Source organism: Pleurodeles waltl, chromosome 4_2 (assembly GCF_031143425.1).
Source record: "Pleurodeles waltl isolate 20211129_DDA chromosome 4_2, aPleWal1.hap1.20221129, whole genome shotgun sequence".
NCBI lineage: Eukaryota > Metazoa > Chordata > Amphibia > Caudata > Salamandridae > Pleurodeles > Pleurodeles waltl.
This window is the reverse complement of record NC_090443.1, coordinates 103,255,632-103,276,497: the sequence shown is the minus strand read 5'-3', so window position 1 is coordinate 103,276,497 and position 20,866 is coordinate 103,255,632. Positions and strand designations below refer to the sequence as shown.

The window sequence follows — 20,866 nt, the reverse complement described above, 5'->3', positions numbered from 1 at the left end:
GGTATTCTGTATCATGGACCATAGCATGCACCTCAGAGGTGCAGAGAAACTAGAGAAAAAGGAGTAGTTGTGAGTTTGTGCGTGTTCTGTCGCCAGGAGTCAACCAGTCCCCAATATTTCTGCCAATCTGCAAATGTGTGGGCCACCCTCACTGTCTCTAAGTCAGGTAAAGGGGGGTTCAAACTATCCATCTTGGGGTCGGCCACACAATTAAAATCTCCTCCCAAAATGGTGGGGTAAGTGAGAAAAGGGGCCAAAAGGTCCCAACATGCCTGTTATGAACGTGTCCTGATCTGTATTGGGGGTGTAAAAATTTACTATGACAATGTCTCAGCCTTCCAAATAGCCAAATACTACCTACCACAAAGCATCCCTTCAGATCAATTAGGTCACTTGTGTGTTGGAATGGTAACCCCACCCAAATCCAGCACAAGTACACTCAGAGTCTCTCTGTCAACCACCCCCAGAAGTTCAAACAGCAGCTGCGCAAACATTGATGTCTCACATAATTTCATCCGAGGTTCCAGGAGTGACATTCGGCAATACAATACTGGGAGGTTTTTGCTCAAGCCACTCCGGTAGTTCCTCCAGAGGCTGAAATAATCTAGTTCCATCTAGGTCACCACCTAGAACCTCAAAGGGAAGACCATTCCATAGCGGATCCCCAATTGCCAGAGCTTCTGTTTAGCCTCTTGAAACTGGGTACGGCAGCGCAGAACCTCTAAAGAGAAGTCTGGAAAGATTTGACCTTTTCTGTTTTCCACTAGCATATCACCTCTTTTTCACGCCTAGACAAAGATGTGGTCTCAGTCATTGTAATATAATAATTAGGCCACTATCGGTCATGGTGAAGCCCCTGGCAGAGGTGGCATTGCAGGTACTCTATGTGCCCTCTCTAGGACGAAGAACATGAACAGTCCCTCTTGTGCAATCTCTTCTTGCAGCCATCCCTTGTATTGATGAACTATCCTCCTATCAGGCTCCAAGCAGTACGGAAGAGTCCAGTCCTCCTCCCCGGTAGTTCACCAGCAAGGGCGCCCTGGTTCTATTGCCACAACAACAATCAGAACAGCTGGGGATAAGGTCTTGGGTCAAGAGGGGTGGCAGACCCCAGTCAAGTATTCTCCAAGGGCCCTCTCTCCTGGAAGGCCCACCGCCAATGGACGAGTAGGAGTTCTAGTTGGCATCTCCAAGTGGCTGTGTAATGCAGGAGGGACAGGGTGGTTCTATTATGGCATGGGCCTTTCCTCGTCCCCTCCTGCCTTGCAAAGTGTCCCCTTCATGGTCCCAGGAGCCACGCCCGCGGAAACTGACTTAATAAGGCTAAAGTTACAATAGGTAAGTCTTCAGAAGTTTTCTGAAGGAGATTTCTGGCTGTGTATCTCTTAATTTGACAGAAAACATGTTCAGTCAGAAAGGCAAAGGAGCAAAAACCACCCATGACTCTCTTGACTTCAAGGATAGTCAATAAAAAGGAATTCTCAGAGTGTAATGATCTTCTAGGCACATATGGACAGGACAATCTTCAAATCAGAAATCAGAAGAGGAGCTTTACCCTGCATAGCTCTGTGAGCCATGCATAGGACCTTAAACTGGATCAATTTTTAGGTCGAGCATTGGAGGCCTCTTGTATATACTTTAGTATATATTTCTATACTTCTTTGTGGGGTCTCTGCTTTTTCACTGGTTTGTTTCAGTGTCCTTAAAAAATCCTTGCTTGCTAGTGGTCAATCCTTGCTCTTTGTCCCACCTTTTCCACAGTTGTACACTCCCCTGGAGCATGGCCCTAGTACTTGTACCCTTCCACTTGTGCCTATGAAGCATGTGCTTAGGGATTACTTTGTTCAAAGGCTAATAGCATTTGACCAGAGCGATGGATGCTTCAGTGGCCCCAGTCTGTTTCTGTTAACAGGGCTCTAGTCTATTACTTACTTTTCATCTGCAGTGATGTGTGACTTTGTTTATTCCATTCATTACTCTCACTCGCACATATTCTGTTCTTGCATTAAAAATTATTGTTCTTTTTGTCTGTCTCTGCGAGCTCAGCAGCGCTTTGAACCGACTGCTTATGTCAACTGTTTTACTTTTTATTTTCAGTTTGTGGCAAGAAAACGCTAATAGCTGAAACTCGAGTGAACACGAGAGCTATTGCAGTTCAAATGTTTGTTTTGTTTTCAGTCTGTGTGGAAATAAAAGTCCAGTCAGTAATTTACAACGCTATGAGCTCTAACTCGAGCAAACGCAAGACTATTGCATTCCAAATGCTTATTATATTTGCAGTCAATGAAGAGTGAACGAGCTGCAGCATTTTGAGTGACCTGTAACACCATATTGAAGGCTTCTCAGAAACGAAGCGTTACAATAGTCAAGCTGGGAATTGATTGGTCTCTGTCTGACCTTTTATATGCAGGGGGTTAGTCACTGCATGGTTTCCCTTATTGTGCGTAATAGTCCAAAGCAAGATGCGGACAGTATTTTTGCCAGAGTTTCAATGGTGAGTTAACTATTGAGCCAGCAACTCTGGCAGCTCTCTAAGGCATTGAGGCCAGAGCACTGCTCTCGAACCAGAAGTATTATTGCCCACCACCAACACATCTGTCTCCCCCTCCCTTTGATTTTTAAATTACTAGGTGACATCCATTCAGTGACATCTTTAAGGCAGGCATTTAGTTGATAGGATGCCTGCTGTGAATCTGGGGTGAGAGTCAAGATCAGCTGAGTATCCTCAGCATTGGAAACAAGATCTAGGCCATGTGACTGCACAATTCTTGCCAGCGGAAGGACATAAACATTAAATAGAGTTGGACTTAAAGAAGAGCCCTGTAGAACACCCCATTCAGCAGGGTGAATAGCTGAGAAAAAGGTTCTTCATGAACCCAAAAACGTCTGTTGTTAAGAAATGCCTTGATCTGTTTAAGAGCAGAGTCTATAATTCCAGCTATTTCCAGCCTTTGAAACAGAGTGGCATGAGAAACCAGTGTCAAAAGCAGCGGTGAGATCCAGCATAATCATAACTGCTGAGCCCCCTCGGTCAAGGTTGGTGCAGAGCTCCTCAGTGGCAACTAACTTCCATGCTGTTTCCAGGCTTAAATCCTGTTTGAGTAGGACGAAGAATGAAATGATTCTCTAAAAAGTTGAAAGATGTATGTTAACATGCTTCTCTAAAATGTTACTGGCAGTTGGAAGCAATGAGATTGGTCTATAGTTTACAGCCATCAGGGGGTCTGCATCTGGTTTCTTCAGCAAAGGTTTAACTATAATGTGCTTCCATGCAGAAGGAACACTACTGGATGCCAAAGACCTATTTAGACTCTCCTTCAAAATAAGTAATATAATTTCACTGGCTTTTAATAGGATATCCAGGTTGGCTGGGTCTAGTGGTGCGCCTGATTTTATGGACTTTAACATTTGTTTTGATACCCTCTGTCTTCAGGGGCGGGAAAGATGACAGTTGAGCTGTCGTTAGTGGTTCCTCAGAGGAAATTGGACCGGGTGATGTACTGATATTTTTTACTTTATTTATAAAAGCAGTAGCACACATCATGTTACATCGTTTAGCAGAAGGCAATGGGATTCCTATTTGAGTGGGTACCATGATAAAATTAACTATTCTGTAGAGCTCCCTAGAGGAGTTACTGCCAGTTTTGATTTTATTGCTAAAGTAAGACATTCTGGTCAACCTTACAGCCTATTGATAATTTTTACTGCTTGTCTATAGATTATTTTATTGCTCTGATTGTTCCCCTTCCTCCCAAGTGTTTTCTTAGACTCTTTTTGAGCTCTGTCAGTTCTACGGTGTACCATGGAGCTCGGCTACCACTCTGTCTTGAAGGCAACGTTTTGTGAGGAATGCGGGAGTCAAATGATTCTATTAGCCATTTCTAAAGACTACTATACATATTAGATGTCTCATCCTCTCCCATAGGTATGGATTCCTTGAGCACAATATGCCATTTACTTGTGTTGATTTTTTTCCGTGGCCTCCTAGTTTAGACAGGAAGGACTTCTTTCAGACCTCTTGCCGGGAGGTTAAACCTAAAAGGTACAATAAATTGATGTGACCAAAGAACAGGAAGAGCATATTCCCTCTATCTTAGTGGGTGATGTTAGAAAAAATGGGGTCAAGTAAGTGGCTCTTGCTGTGTGTTGCAGATCTGTTGGTTCATTTTAGCTGCATTGCTGCTAGATCTCCTATGAGTCTGGGTGCAGCATACCGCTGCACCCATTGTCATCTTCAAAGGAAAGATTACCATCTCCTAATAATGTGAAATTTGCCTTGCCTAGACTGCTTTTGGCCCCAATTTCAGGCAGTGCTAGTGCAAATTGTGTTGCAGGTCCAGGGGAGTTGGTTGATAAGCATCCTAGAAAATGTGAAAGTGGGTGATAGTTCAGGGACGAACAGAAGGCATTCACTATCTTTATTGTCAACAGGTGTGTCAGTACATTTATATCTGATTTTAAAGATAATAGCTTCTCCGCCACCTCTTATCTTTCCAGTCGAACCTAGTAATCGAGCATTGTAAGGAAATGCCTCCTTGGCATGGTTACCCCTTGACTTTTTGCCTTTGCTGATGCCAAGTTATGATTTGAAAGTGTGCTGAGGCCTGCTAACCTGGCCCCAGCACCAGTGTTCTTTCCCTAACCTGTACCTTTGTCTCCACAATTGGCACACCCTGGCATCCAGGTAAGTCACTTGTAACTGGTACCGCTGGTACCAAGGGCCCTGATGCCAGGGAAGGTCTCTAAGGGCTGCAGCATGTCCTATGCCACCCTGGGGACCCCTCACTCAGCACAGACACACTGCTTGCCAGCTTGTGTGTGCTGGTGGGGAGAAAATGACTAAGTGGACATGGCACTCCCCTCAGGGTGCCATGCCAACCTCACACTGCCCATGGCATAGATAAGTCACCCCTCTAGCAGGCCTTACAGCCCTAAGGCAGGGTGCACTATACCATAGGTGAGGGCATAGGTGCATGAGCACTATGCCCCTACAGTGTCTAAGCAAAACCTTAGACATTGTAAGTGCAGGGTAGCCATAAGAGTATATGGTCTGGGAGTCTGTTAAACACGAACTCCACAGCACCATAATGGCTACACTGAAAACTGGGAAGTTTGGTATCTAACTTCTCAGCACAATAAATGTACACTAATGACAGTGTACATTTTATTGTGAAATACACCCAGAGGGCATCTTAGAGATGCCCCCTGAAAACATACCCGACTTCCGGTGTGGGCTGACTAGTTTTACCAGCCTGCCACACACCAGACATGTTGCTGGCCACATGGGGGGAGTGCCTTTGTCACTCTGTGGCCAGGAACAAAGCCTGTACTCGGTGGAGGTGCTTCTCACCTCCCCTGCAGGAACTGTAACACCTGGCGGTGAGCCTCAAAGGCTCACCCCCTTTGTTACAGCGCCACAGGGCATCCCAGCTAGTGGAGATGCCCGCCCCCTCCGGCCACGGCCCCACTTTTGGCGGCAAGGCCGGAGGAGATAATGAGAAAAACAAGGAGGAGTCACTGGCCAGTCAGGACAACCCCTAAGGTGTCCTGAGCTGAGGTGACTCTGACTTTTAGAAATCCTCCATCTTGCAGATGGAGGATTCCCCCAATAAGATTAGGGATGTGCCCCCCCTCCCCTCAGGGAGGAGGCACAAAAAGGGTGTAGCCACCCTCAGGGCTAGTAGCCATTGGCTACTAACACCCAGACCTAAACACACCCCTAAATTGAGTATTTAGGGGCCCCCAGAACCAAGCAGGATAGATTCCTGCAACCTGGAGACGAAGAAGGACTTCTGACCTGAAGCCCTGCAGAGAAGACGGAGACACCAACTGCTTTGGCCCTAGCCCTACCGGCCTGTCTCCCAACTTCAAGAAAAACTGCAACAGTGACGCATCCCCCAGGGTCCAGCGACCTCTGAAGCCTCAGAGGACTACCCTGCATCTAAAAGGACCAAGAACTCCCGAGGACAGCGGCCCTGTTCCAAAGAAACTGCGACTTTGCAACAAAGAAGCAACTTTTAAAGACCACACGTTTCCCGCCGGAAGTGTGTGACTTTCCACTGTGCACCCGACGCCCCCGGCTCAACCTGCGGAAAACCAACACTACAGCGAGGACTCCCCGGCGACTGCGAGCCCGTGAGTAGCCAGAGTGACCCCCCCAGAGCCCCCACAGCAACGCCTGCAGAGGGAATCCCGAGGCCCCCCTGACCGCGACTACCTGCTTCAAAGAATCCGACGCCCCGGTAAACGTACTGCACCCACAGCCCCCAGGACCTGAAGCATCCGACCTCCAGTGCAGGAGTGACCCCCAGGTGGCCCTCTCCCTTGCCCAGGTGGTAGCTACCCCGAGGAGCCCCCCCTTGCCTGCATCGCTGAAGAGACCCCTGGGTCTCCCATTGAAACCTATTGCAAACCTGACGCCTGTTTGCACTCTGCACCCGGCCGCCCCTGTGCCGCTAAGGGTGTACTTTTTGTGCTGACTTGTGTCTCCCCCGGTGCCCTACAAAACCCCCCTGGTCTGCCCTCCGAAGTCACGGGTACTTACCTGCTGGCAGAATGGAACCGAGGCACCCCCTTCTCCATTGAAGCCTATGTGTTTTGGGCACCACTTTGATCTCTGCACCTGACCGGCCCTGAGCTGCTGGTGTGGTAACTTTGGGGTTGCCCTGAACCCCCAACGGTTGGCTACCTTAGACCCAACTTTGAACACTGTAGGTGCTTTACTTACCTGCAAAACTAACTTTGCTGTGGAACACGTGGAGTGGGGCTCAACCACATGGTAGGAAGGTCTCAGACCCTGTTTGTTTGGAGACTGAAGGTTCTCTCCCTAACTCTGCTTGTTTAGCTGAAGGTGAAAGGCCTCAGGTCTTGGGGATGAAGTCAGTATCACCCGGGTAGGGGGCCAGACCTTAAAAAAATGGTCTGGAGGTCTTTTGCGGCAAAAAAAATAACAGCGTTGCCCCTAAAATCACCCCTTCTGTGAGATCCTTCTTTAAACTTAGGCCTTTGATAGGGGGAACTGGAGGTACTTAATATTCATCCTGAGATCAGCTGGTTTAGGAGAAAACTTGTGTGGAGCTATAGATTTAATATACAGAGATCCCATTGCTAGACTTTTAGTAAACAGTAATCTTATTGAGCCTCTGAAGCTCCCGAGGGGCACTAGGCAGGGTTGTCCTCTCTCCCCGTTGTTGTTTTATTTGTATATAGAGCCACTAGCCAGGAAAATAAGAGGCAATTCGGTTATTACTCCCTTTAAGTGCAATGATTGGGTGAAAAAAGGTGGCTCTGTATGCTGACAACCTTATAATTTATACGGCTGACATGGTATCTGCCCTGCCTATGCTTTTGTCCTTAGCTGAAGATTTTGGTAAAGTTTCAGGATTTCGGGTAAATACAGAGAAAACAGAGGCTATGGCTTAGAATCATTTGTCAGTGGGACAGATACAACTGAGGAGAGAAATTAGATACTTAGGGATTCTCTATACTAGGATATTCATCTACTTGCAATGACGATTCTAAAACCAGTGATAGAGGAAGGGTGCAGATCCCTTCAGAGATGGATGTACCTTCCCCTGACATTGGTAGGGAGGGTTAATTTGGAGAACATGATTCTGCCTAAACTAAAATTTTGTATAGCTCTATACCTTTATTAATACATAAGCAGCATTTGTTAAAGTTTCAACAGGCTATTACCTCTTTTATTTGGGCATCAAAAGGATCTAGGATTTCATGGAAAAAACTGAGGAGAAAGAGGGGAAAAAGGGGGGCTAGCGCTCCCGGATTTGAACTATTATGCCTGGGCATTTCAACTGAATTCTCTAAAAATACTGTTTTCCACTCCTGACGCCTCGGCGGTCGGTGTAATGTTTAAAGCTATGTTAAGCACGGTCAAAGGAGCCGTTAAGGGATATCCTTTTAAGTTTGGCGATCCAAAATTCTTTAAAAAAATAAAATTTAAAATCCTCTGCGATCTTGCGACAAGTTGGTACCATTTAAGGCTGGCGGCAGGAGTCAGTTACTACAGTCCATATGCTCCAATTTGTGACTCTCCTGGTACCCCTGACTGTTTTAAGGACCGTTTAGCATTACCATTGAAGAAGGCAGGGATAGTGTCTTTGGGGGATTTGTTTAGCGAAGGAGCACTAATTTCTCTGGAAGATCTTGAGGTGAAGCTGGGGTGTACCTTCTCTATATTGAAGTATGCTCAAATAAAAGGCTGGCTACGGGAATCACGAGTGATATGTGGGGCTGCCGGCTTTTTGGAAGAATTTGTGTTATCTGAGTCCCCCAGACTTAAGCGAGTCTCAAGTTGGTATTGGGAGGTACTAGAAGGTCTGGATAGGGAATTTACACTGCCCACTTTCCTATGGGGAAAGATTATGCCACAGGGAAAAGTGGTGCAGTGGTGGGAATCCTCTATGTCAACTCTGTTTAAGATTGCCAAGCCGGCATCTCTTTGGAGGAATCATTTGTTTACAATTCATAGAGCATAGCTATCCCCAGGGAGACTCTCTCGATTAGGCAGTAACAAGGCAATTAAGGTGGTCATTACGACCCTGGCGGATTACTTCAGCCAGGGCTGCGGGACGCGGTGGCACCGCCGACAGGCCGGCGGTGCCCCGCGGGGCATTCTGACCGCGGCGGCTTAGCCGCGGTCAGAGAAGGGAAACCGGCGGTCTCCCGCCGGTTTCCCGCTGCCCCCATGGAATCCTCCAAGCCGGCGCAGCTTGCTGCGCCGGCTTGGGGATTCCGACTCCCCCTCCCGCCATCCAGTTCCTGGCGGTTCTCCCGCCGGGAACCAGATGGCGGGAGGGGGAGTCGCAGGGCCCCTGCGGGCCCCTGCAGTGCCCATGCCAACGGCATGGGCACTGCAGGGGCCCCCGTAAGAGGGCCCCAAAATGTATTTCACTGTCTGCCTTGCAGACAGTGAAATACGCGACGGGTGCAACAGCACCCGTCACACCTTCACACTCCGCCGGCTCTATTACGAGCCGGCATCCTCGTGGGAAGGGAGTTTTTCCCTGGGCTGGCGGGCGGTCTTTTGGAGACCGCCCGCCAGCCCAGGGAAAAACTCATAATACCCTCCGCGGTCTTCTGACCGCGGAGCGGTATTATGGAGGGTGGAATTCTGGCGGGCGGCCTCCGCCGCCCGCCGGAATCGTAATCAGGCCCTAAGTGTCCCAAATGTGACTTACAGCTTGCTTCTGATCTTCATATGTTTTATGAGTGTCCAGGGGTGGAGCTTTTTTGGAAAGATCTTTGTAAATATCTCTCTCATGTGTTGGGATGGGAGGTTTTGGTAACTCTCCCTTTGATTATTTATGGCCAGACGCAAGGGGCAGCTGGAGAAAGGTACAATGTCAGTAAAGCACACAAGGACTTAATTTTTTACTCCATCTTGGTGACCAGGAGGGAACTTTGTCGAAAATGGACGGTGAATACGCCTCCCTTGTTCAAAGATTGGCTGCAAGCCCTTCTCTCTTTTGCAAAAATGGACTTGGCGGTGGAAGGCTCATGCAAGAGGAAAGAGGAAATGTGGGCCCCTCTGCTTGGTTGGCAATGAAGATGAATATGCTTATAGTCTAATAGGGAGCGTATAAAAGAGGTTTGGTTTGTTAATGTCCAATGATTATTTTTCCTCCTCCCCATCTCTCGTTAGACTGGGTGGCACATGTATACCATTTACCACGCAACGTCTATATGAAAGAAAATGGGGGCTCCTAGGCATGATCAGCTCCTCTCGGGAAATGGTGCCAGGATTAACCACGGGGCTAATATAGGAGTTTCTGTGAGGAGTAGGAGGACAAAAAAAAATTAAAAAAACAAAGTATCTGGAGACTTATCTTCAAGGAGGGTGAAATTCTCCATGCCATGTTTTGGGGGAGATCTACAATTCAGCAGTATCATATTTATCAAGTCAAGGAGTAGGTGGCATGGATTTCTTGCTACCACCATCTAGGTCACAGCATCTTAGGGGAGATTTGTAAAGTATACATGTAGTGGGGAGTATCAGTGGTGCCATAGAATGAAGTTGGTTGCAGGCACTTTATTAAGAAGCTTTAACACGCTAGTAGAATATACAAGCCTTATGGTGGAAAAAAATGATGCTGTTAGTATGAAGAGAATGTAACATGGCTTTGGACAGATACTATTAGATATATTAGGAGCTCTCGACCTATCTATAGGTGTGGTAATGAATGATGTAAGACTAGACTTTTTTTCTGCGCTTGTGGATCTGCTTACATCTAACATGCCCAGCACTTTAACACTGATTCATTCGGAGTTACTTGCTATGTGTGTGCAATGATAATTCAGAACCGCTTTGCGCTAGTTATCCTTTATGTGTAGGAAGTCTGTGTTTGCAAGGAACTGAAGGCTAGGGAGTGCTGCACATTCATATGTGATAATAGTAGTGTTATTAATGCATATGTGAATAATATCGTAAAAATTTGTCATGAAGTCCAAGCCTTAGAAGAGCATAGCTCGTGAGAGGTCGTATGTTCTTGGATTAGTGATAAAAAGAGTTTTAGCAACATTGGCGGGGATGGTTTAATAGTCGGGGAAGGGGGTATGTTTAGATTAGAATTGGCTTGTTTCTGCTGTTCACATTTTCTAAGTATTGGTTTTTAAAATGTGGGAGTAAGAGCAAAGGAAAATTGTTAAAGAGAGAGAAGAATTTGAGATGGAAGATGTCAAGGATCGTACTCAACCAGCTAAAATTGACGGAAACAATACGCAGGAAGTAAAAAGTGATGCAGCCTGTTATAACTGTTGTCTAATTTGAGTAGCTATGTACCTAGTGATTAGTGTGCTTAGAACAAACAGAGGAAGGGAGGTTGTTATGGATTGTTGTGCTCCTATATTTTTGTGCTTCATTAAGGTACAGAATACATTTAAACACTTGATTCAACATCTACACATAACTAGAACTATTGTTTTGAAACAACTTTCTTATGAAGTGTAAAGGCCGGTTTTCTGACTCTGGTCAACTAGGTCACCATGATATTTTAAATGGATGGCGCTCTTTCCTCCCCCTGCACATCTCACTGTCTGTCGTTTCTGCAGCAGGAAGTCAAGTAGAATATTATTAGTTTATTTGCACTGTCATTATTCCTGCTGGCTCCCATAAACTTTCCCTGGCTCAGTCACAAAACTGCAACTATTTCTTCATGATCTTTCTGCTAGGTCACTGTGTCCTGTTTATTCATATAACAAATTGTTGTATTCGTATCTAGTTTGTTCTGTTATCTCCAGATGACATTAGCATAGAGGGTGAAGAATAATTATTCAGGTAGTGGCAAGGCAATATGATGTTAAAAATTCCTGTGTTCTGATTTGTTAATGATTCATTTCCTCACACTACAGTGACAGCCTCAATAGGATGACTATCCATCTGAATTGGTAGCATACAACTGTATTTGTTTTATTATTTCAGTGTTATAACACAACACACATGTAGATGTTTGTATTCATATGCATTGACTAAATTGCCTTATTTCTGAATTTTGTAATAAAACCGTTTAACTGCTCCGCTTTTTTAGAACTCGGTTATTGGAGTAGCACTTTACTTAATTGACTGTATTTTCTTATTATTGATGTGTGGAGGTGCCCTACCTTGGGACACGTTGCCTCATTCAATTGAGATTTAACACAGTCTCAAAAGCTTCGAAAGTGTGAACTTCCAGTTGAGGTATATTTTGGGATGTTAAAACTGTTGTTAATCGATTGTGTTTACACTGCATGGTCTCCTCTGGAGACATGCTTAGAGCAAAAGAATTAAAAAAGTAAATATTTAAAATAATATGACCTACTGAGAAAAAACAATGTTTCCTTGGGGCTTGCTGTGCGTGGCATGGGTTTCAGGTAGCAGCAGGTGACATGCAGTAAACCTAGTGGTGAGAGCTTAGTGCTTGGCTGTAGAATGTGAGTTGCAGGGAGAAATCAGATGTTCAGAACAGAAGGTTCGAGAGTGTGGGTGTCTGGCTACAAAGCTGTTATTAACCACTCTACACAAATTTGCTATCTGTAGTTCGCAGCAGACAGATCAGCTTTTTTTCTTGTGATAAAAGAATTGCGGTGGCAAAATATAGTCTCTTTTTTGGGTCTCGCCTGAGACAGTGCATGCCTTGTCACGCACAAGAAATTGTGTTTATATACAGGGGGCTTAGAGCCTGTCCATTGCTTATCATTGGTTGGCTTCCTCTTCAGTCCTCCCCTGGAGAAAACCAAAGTACTCGTGTCCTTTCGCTGCTTGCCCCCTTCAGAGCTACTTGGTTTTTTTTAGCACTCAGACTGCGCATTTTGCAGCTTCTTTCCATGTGTATTACTCCTTTGTTCGTCTGCTTCCTGTCATCCTCTCGCCTGTTGTCTGTGCTTCTTTGGTGCCTCTCATCATCTCTCCTGTTGTGAGTGTTACCCCCCCCCCTACCCACTAAAAGAAAATCACTATGGAGCGGGCACTGCTGGCTGTATCATAGCACTTTTTTCCCTTCTCCCCACCCGCCCTTCCTCCTTTATCATCAGTGTTGCCCTGCTCTTTTTGTTGAAGTATTCTACAGAGTGCGTCTTTTGCAGCTGGCACACTCTTGTACTTTTCCCTTGTCCTGCTTCGTATTTCCTTGTTTGCATGCTCCCTCCCATTGTCTTTGTTTGTTCCTTTTTACGCACCCTCCCGCGGTCAGTTTTTTTTTATCCCCACCTGCCATGATAAAAAAGTACTATGAAGCAGACACCACAGGCTGTCAAGCTCAAAGCGCTCTGTCCCCGCTGTAATCTCTTTGTGACCTTTTAACCACACCCATCAGGTTGGTTTGTGGCTTGCCTTTTAAAATTCGCTTCATTTAATTAGTGAAAGGCATGCATATGTCACGCCTTTTCCAGTGTTTAGCCCGCCTCGGGCGCACCGGCCAATTACTGAAAACATATGAGGCTCCATTTTTTACATATGGTTTCTGGGCTACTTTGTCTTTTTAATTCGCAGGCACCACGATCTCGCTGGGCAGTAGTCTGGCGCTTTGCATGACACCGACCCTGTTACATGGATAGTTGCACTTTTGCCGGTTACATGGATAGTTGCACCTTTGTGGATACGTTTCACTTTGAGCGAACTTCTGTTTCCTTTTGTGTATGTGTGTGTGTGATTTGCACTCATGACAGGCGTCGGCTCGCTTATGTGAAACTGTTTTACTTTTCATTTTCAGTTTATGTGGCAAGAAAAGTCCAGTTAGGAGTTTACAATGCTAAACTAGAGGAAACGCTAGACCCATTGCATTGCAAATGCTTGTTACCCTTCTCTCCGCCGATCCGCCCTCTTTTCATTTCCACGTTGCCCCACCTCGCCCACACAGCCTCAGTTATCCTTGTTGTATAACAAAAAAAGCACTTTGACAGGTCGTAGTGATTTAACAATAAAATAGGTAATGAACCCTAGCCCTGGGTAAAAGGATTTGCAGACTGAAGAAGCTCTTTTGCTTTGCCTTGATGACCTTGTTAAATGTGGGCACGTTTCCATTGATAATATCATCAGTCACAGTGTTTATTAATTATTATTACAGAGTCGCTGCTGAAGCCTGCACGTTTAACTTGTCAAATTACATTGATTGGGAGATGAAGCTTTTCATTGTAATCCTTTTATTTGCCCTTCCTTAACACCAAATTTAGTTTTTGTGTGTTATTTTTTTTAGCCTTGTTTTCATGCAAGGAGTTAGAAACCTTGATGCTTGTTTCTGGTGGTCTTGTTGCTCCACGCCCAATGAAGGATTAAAATTGCTCTGAATCAGATGTTTTGGGGGTCATTATAACCCCGGCGGCTGTCGGTCCGCCACCGCTGTGGCGGTCAGACACCCACATTATTTCCGTGGCTGAGCTGCCACGGTCCAACCACAGCGCTGCCCTGGGGATTAAGAGTCCTCATCCGCCAGCCTGTCCATGGTGGTAAACACCACCATGGAAAGGTTGGCAGAATGGTGGACTCGTGGGAGAAGGGGGGTGCCTGCACTGCCCATGTACTTGGCATGGGCAGTGCAAGGGGCCCCCATGCACAGCCCCATCACGCATTCCACTGTCCAAATTGCATGGCGGGTGCTGCTGCACCTCCACATTGCAGCCGGCTGCAATGTTAAGGCCCTGTTTCCTGCTGGGCTGGCGGTTGGAAACACCATTTCCGCCTGCTGGCCCAGTGGGGAAACCATAATAAGGCCGGTGGGGTTCAGGCCGCACAGGCGGCCTGATGGCAGTATGGCATTGGCGGGCAGCAAAGTGTCATACTGAGAGCCTTAATCTTTTATGCATTGACCAGGCATGCTTTCGGCATAACCCATGAGATCTTCCTGTAACTTGACAAGCACTCTCATGGGCAGACATGTAACATGCCAGGTTTGCATACTGGTAAGAGGAAGGAACTGGGAATAGCAATGATTTGTTTTATGTACAGCATAAACTCCAGTGAGGAAGCACTTTAATAACAGATATTAGTGTTACCTACACAATGATATGAATGTTACTGACATCTGAAGGGTCAAACGCTGAATGAGCCCATTGGGAAGTTGCCTGTGACCTACATGTTATATACCGAACACTGTAGGTGGCGTAATATGAAAAGTGTGTGGGGGGGAGGAGGTTAAGGAGAAAATAATATGGGCAAGGGATAAAGATACGTTGGCGAGTTCTGAGATGGATGGCTGAATTAAAAGTTCGTATGAGACAGGCAAATCTTTTGCAGACATACATTTGTGGGGATAAATAAATGATTGCAGTGCTTTTACAGTCCAATAGGATGAATATTCATCTGAATCGATAGCATTCAACTGTATTTGTTTTAATTATTTAAGTTTTATAACACACCAGACATGTAGATTGTTTGAGCCCTTTGTGATGAGCACATGCCTGCAAGCATACAGTGGGCTAGTGACTTTGCATGCAAGGCAAGTGAAACCCTCGCTGAATTCCCCACACAGCAGCAACGGTTCAGGGTCACAACCTCAGGCATAGCTATGTACCATGATTGGAGGTGATTGAGTTGAGGAGAAGTTGATTCTCGGTTTATAGTAGAAGCCTAGAAACAAGCATTGGCAAACCTAATAGGTTGCGCCTATGTGAGAGGTATTGACTGTAACTATGTTTTTTTGTTTTTTTTAGCCATATGTTAAGCAGAGTGGCTGCTGTGCAGCATGGCTAAAGGTTAGGTGGGAAACTACGACAAGGCTAGCTATGGTGCCTCATAGCGTTTTCTTTCATAACCTTAAGCCATGCTGCTGTACCATGTGGCTAAAAGACATTGTTGCATAGACAAAACCTATTGGCTTTACCAATGCTTGTTTACATCCTGCTTACCAGGCAGGTTTAGTGATTTAGTAGCGAAATATCCACTGTGGCCATACCAAAAACGTAAGGTTGGCTTATAGCTTGGTCATTGTTTGGCTTTATTGTCACTCTTATTTTCTTGCTTCTCATTTATGGTGTGCTTGCCTTTCCCATAGACAATATCCCCTTTACTACAACTTTTATCCTTCCACTGCTCTTATTTTGAGAACAACTTTTTTTGTTTTAGCACTACATGAGATTGTAGCCCTAGCCCTTCTGTGTTGCTCCCACCTACAAAAACACCCCTACATGTGTGGTCCCTCATTCCTCCACCTAAGCTCGTCCAGTGCTTTCCTCACCAGACTTTTTTTTTTTTTTTTTAAAGTTCCCCCTCAGCTTGGGCTGTTTTCATTGCACCCATGCTACTCCTTGTTGCTGCTCTTCCCACTTGTTCCACCATTGCTCTCCCAACTCATTGCAGTGCTTTATTTATTTTTTTAATTGTAAGATTTTTGGAGCCCTGGCAGATGTCATTTGCTGCTGGCCAGCTCCAAAATGTGCTGTTGCTCAAGTAAACTTCAATTTGTTTACTTGCCAGTTTATCTTGGATTGGTAAATAAAAAAACAAAAGAAAATGGTGCCCATCTCATTCTGTAGGTATGTGCACATGTTGTGACACGTAAGTGCATCTGTCTTCATACATGTGTGCCCACAGAATGACGCAGCATCTAGTTGCGGCTGCACCATTATCTTTTTTGTCTGAGGTCAAGGCTAAAATGTTAATGGTAAAAAGTTTTCTCACGTTATTGAATAAGGCTGAAATTAAACAAAACTGGCCATCTTATTTTGCCACTTAATGTCAAGGGGGTGCCAAAGCAAACTGATATCAATAACAAGTTCAAAAGTCGGATGGTAGTTTTTCTTAAAATTGCATGTTTATTCTTCAAGTTCCCAGAAGGATTCTTGTAAGCATGACAGTATGCTCACAGAACAGCAGCCAACACATGTTTTTCCCTTGGACTCTCAAGGCTGAAAACTTTAGTATATTTCTGATGTACAAGTAAAGTTGACAAATCCACAAATTTGTAGCTAAGTCTCAAGCAAATAGATTGAACCCAGTCGATTCTGCAGTGCAATTCTATGATAAACGGCTGGCCATGATAAGCCCTGAACATAGATGCTGTGCTGTAAGCACCTCGACCCAAGTTTGTAAAAACTAAAAACTACCATCTGACTTTTCTACTTGTTATTGATAGTCCGAGTGCTTTGGTCCCTCCTGCGCTAACCTTCCGTTCTGGGTTTGATTCCAGGCTGGGCATCTTTCACCAATGGTGGGAGGGTGAATTCTACCAGGCGAGCACCTCTCTAATCAATTCTGATGAAAATTAAATGAGTCCCGTTTCTTAATACCTAACCCCTTTACATTTGGCCAACTTCGGTTATGCAGATGTTAAAGCATTGTGACCAATTTCTTTCTTTATTTTGCTACTTAGTAGCACTGTGAGCGCAGATATTCTGACATAAATAATTATCTTATATGTTTTTATAATGATGTATTAATATGAGAAATGCTTTAAATGAAAAAATAGATGTTAACATGAAAATTGTGCCTTACTTAGTGGCCTCCATAAAGTGAAAGGCCTGCATATGTTTTATAAAATGTATTAACTTAGTGATGAGAAAAATATTCTGTCTCTTTAAGAACATGTTCTCTGCAAAAATAAATGCTGAAATAATACAAGTATTTCTTGGGTTCCTGCTGTGCCGCTAGCAGAGCAAGGCCACAGCTAATGTTGAAGGTCTGCCAAAGCACTGAAAACTGCAACGTTGGTAGAATGATTTCATGTCCGCTGTATAACACGAACTTTGTTTGAATCTCAAACTGGTTTAAAAACTTTGGCCCGTATTTATACTTTTTGACGCTAAACTGCACTAACGCAGTTTAGCGTCAAAAAGTTTAGCACCGGCTAACGCCATTCTGAAGCGCCATGCGGGCGCCGTATTTATTGAATGGCGTTAGCCGGCGCTAGCAGACCGGCGCTGCCTGGTGTGCGTGGAAAAAAACCACGTACACCAGGCAGCGCCGGCGTTGGGGAAAATGGCGTTAGGGCGTCTTAAAAATGGTGCAAGTCAGGTTGACGCTAAAAAATCGCCTCCACCCGATTTGCGCCATTTTTAACGACGCCCAGACGCCATTTACATGACTCCTGTCTTAGTAAAGACAGGAGTCATGCCCCCTTGCTCAATGGCCATGCCCAGGGGACTTATGTCCCCTGGGCATGGTCATTGGGCATTGAGGCATGTAGGGGGGCACAAATCAGGCCCCCCTATGCCAAAAAAAAAAAAAAATTATACTTACCTGAACTTACCTGAATGTCCCTGGGATGGGTCCCTCCATCCTTGGGTGTCCTCCTGGGGTGGGCAAGGGTGGCAGGGGGGGTCCCTGGGGGCATGGGAAGGCAGCTGTGGGCTCATTTTGAGCCCACAGGTCCCTTAACGCCTGCCCTGACCCAGGCGTTAAAAAGAGGCGCAAATGCGGGGTTTTTTGCCCCCCTACTCCCGGGCGTGATTTTTGCCCGGGAGTATAAATACGACGCATTTGTGTCGCAGTCATTTTTTGGGACGGGAACGCCTACCTTGCATCTCATTAACGCAAGGAAGGCGTTCACGCAAAAAAATGACGCTCTTTCCTCATACTTTGGCGCTAGACGCGTCTAGCGCCAAAGTATAAATATGGCGTTGGTTTTGCGCCGAATTTGCGTCGAAAAAAACGACGCTAATTCGGCGCAAACGGAGTATAAATATGCCCCTTTATTAATTAAATGTATTTCTTTTGAAGTGAGTATTTCTTGTTCTCTGCTGTGTCTGTAGTTGAGCAAGGCCACAGTGTGTAGTTATCTGTCTGCCAGGCTTAGAAAGTATCAACTGCATGAGATTATCTCCGTAGAATTACAAGCTTCTTTTGTTTGAATCAGTGTTTATTCGGTCTTTGTACTAATGGAATGTGTTTCTCTCGAGGGAAAAAATTGATTTGAAAATGTTTCTACTTCTTTGTAACTATCATCCGGCAGCAGTGTGTTTTGGAGTGGCTGAACAAAGGCCTCTACTGAACCGTTCAAGTATGCAACAATTAATATAATTTGGGCTTACATAAAAAGAAAAAGCAGCAAAACACAAAGCATTTAAGTTAATAATATGATATTTTAAATGTAATTCTGATGAGTTGATGTTTTATGATTGGATGATCCCTTTCCATATGAAGTTTTTACCCATTGGGAAAAGTTTAGCAAGTTTATTTAATGTTTGAGAATCAGACATTTGGGGTTCATTGCTTCCTGGCTTCCAGAGACTTCACTTCTCATTTTTATGTTCTGTCACTTTGACATTTCTTGCTTTGCCAGTCAGTCTACTGACATTTTGGTACTGTATTATTTTGAGTTATTTCCCATGCTCCATGCAGTGATGCTGGTGCTTAATTTAGCACTCAATGCTTAGAGCCTGTAGCGCTTTGCTGCCTGCTTTAGATAATTTGATGGTTCAGAGAACTTGTAGTCCAAATTCTGAACTGTCACCTCTTTTCCCTGCACCGATGCTGATGTTGCTGACCCTCTGGTGAAGCTGTGCTGTTTTGCTGATTTCCTTAGGATTGATAATTATACTGCTCTGTGCAATGTTATTGGTCTTTTATTTTCCAGGTACCATCTGCTACTGCTTTTATACTGCTGCTAATTGTTTTTGATAGCGCCATAGCTAGCTGTTTTTATTTTTTTTATTTTTGTTACTAAAACTTTTTGCATGAAGCCCAACATGCTAATGCTAATTTGAGGTTAGTGAGGTGTTTTTCTCTATGCCTATTATCATTTTATTTCTAAATCAAATGTATCTTCTCTCTTACACAGATATTCATGTTATTGATTTGTGTTGAAACTATCGAGTTTGTTATATTTGCTTTGTTTAAACTAAGATTCCTCAGGCCAATTCGTCAGCCTGTGATGCTTCTTTATTTGTACCATTTGGTGTTGACAATAATTTTTGTGACCTTAGCACTGTCAATATAGGGAAATAAATATTTAATTGATACTAAAAGGTGTGGTCATCCGTGTCCAAATTGGTCATGGTGTGTTCTTTGCTGACTCTTTGGTGATTGTTATTATTTAATGATGTTGTATTACATGACATACAATCTATATATAATTTAAACAACTCAAAAGATTTATCCACCTTAAGGCAGTGTCCAGCCACTTACTATTATGAAATAGATAAGCCAATGGCGCGCTAACTGCACCTATGTTAACTGTAACCATCCATTTCTTCTCCCAGCTGCAACGCCCTGCAGTGCATTGCATTACTGTGTACTCACAGGCCTGAGGACTCGGATTACTTCTTTTAGGAACACCTCCACACTTTTCACGGAGCACAGCACCAGGGTACACACAACCACGTCGACGGAGCCACTCGCCACTTGAGACATATGTTCCCCAGAAGCTATCAGGAAGCGCTCAAAATGCACGTGCTCATTTTCTGCAACGTTCTTGCTTAGATACTTCTGAAAATTAGGGTTTGGATCGACACAGACGACTTTGCAACCTCGCGGGTAAAACTGGAAATTTGCGCCACTGCCACAGCCAACCTCTAGGACCCTTAGCTCTCCTGAACTGCCAGCGAACTCAGATAGGTTGCTGAAAAGATCTTTTTTGTGTTCGCCCATCTTTCGATTGTATGATACGGATAACCTTTGCATTAAGTAAGGGAAAATCTTCTGAACCACTGGCTTCCACAGTCCTAGGAAAGCCAGCACATGAATAGGAAGTGCAAGGATCGACACGCAGACTTGCAAAATGCTTACGGTTATCGCCATTGCACCAATGGCAATTGGATTTAATATGAAGAGCTTTGTCCTTGAATTGTACTTGTAAGAAAAAGATCGGCCAACTAGGTCACGTGCTTGACAATACACAAGCTCTTGTATCCAAGTAATGGTGTAACGGTATCACGTGGCAAATGATGACACGTAGCTTCCAGAAAAGTATAAGGGCTCTGAAAAGAAAGACAGCATCAATATTATTATGTAATCTGTCAAGACGTTCAAAAGACCACATACATTTAGTTAATGAAACTTTCCAATAAAAGCATTCCTCCACTTCTGCTTTGAAAAAAATCGTACTGCCCTGAACTTTCAATTCAGTTACATTTTTAGAAAAAACGAAGGGTCTGGTGTCCTACAGATGAAGGCAAAGAAGACACCCACTAAATCCTCCTGCTGCCCCCCCCCCGCAGATCTGGCCAATTACTTGGTACTGTCGGCATCATTAAGAAAGGCCACGGCTGTTCACATCATTATACACCCAAAGGGTTTTCAGTTTACATATGACACGAAAATAAAGCACCGAACACCCAAGTTTTGTAATTCTACGCCAGACCATTCACAGCCAAAAGTTTTAATTTCTCATATAACACAAAATAAACCTCTGAGCACCAGAACAGTTTGTCGAAGCTATTAAGAAGGGCTCAAGACAGGCCGAGATGGGAAGAGAGAGAAATGGCCAGAGAAAGACATGGAGGG

General features: G+C 44.7%; 1 protein-coding gene across 1 annotated transcript in view; it reads right to left on the bottom strand.

Moving 5' to 3' along the window:
- Nucleotides 1–20,866, bottom strand: part of LOC138292317 (thiol S-methyltransferase TMT1A-like) — a 196,682-nt gene that overhangs the window by 82,614 nt on the left and 93,202 nt on the right. Inside the window, exon 2 of the mRNA XM_069230862.1 lies at nt 19,664–20,340. Coding sequence (XP_069086963.1) covers nt 19,664–20,161 — 498 coding nt within the window. The 5' untranslated portion in view covers nt 20,162–20,340. The remainder of the gene's footprint in view (nt 1–19,663; nt 20,341–20,866) is intronic.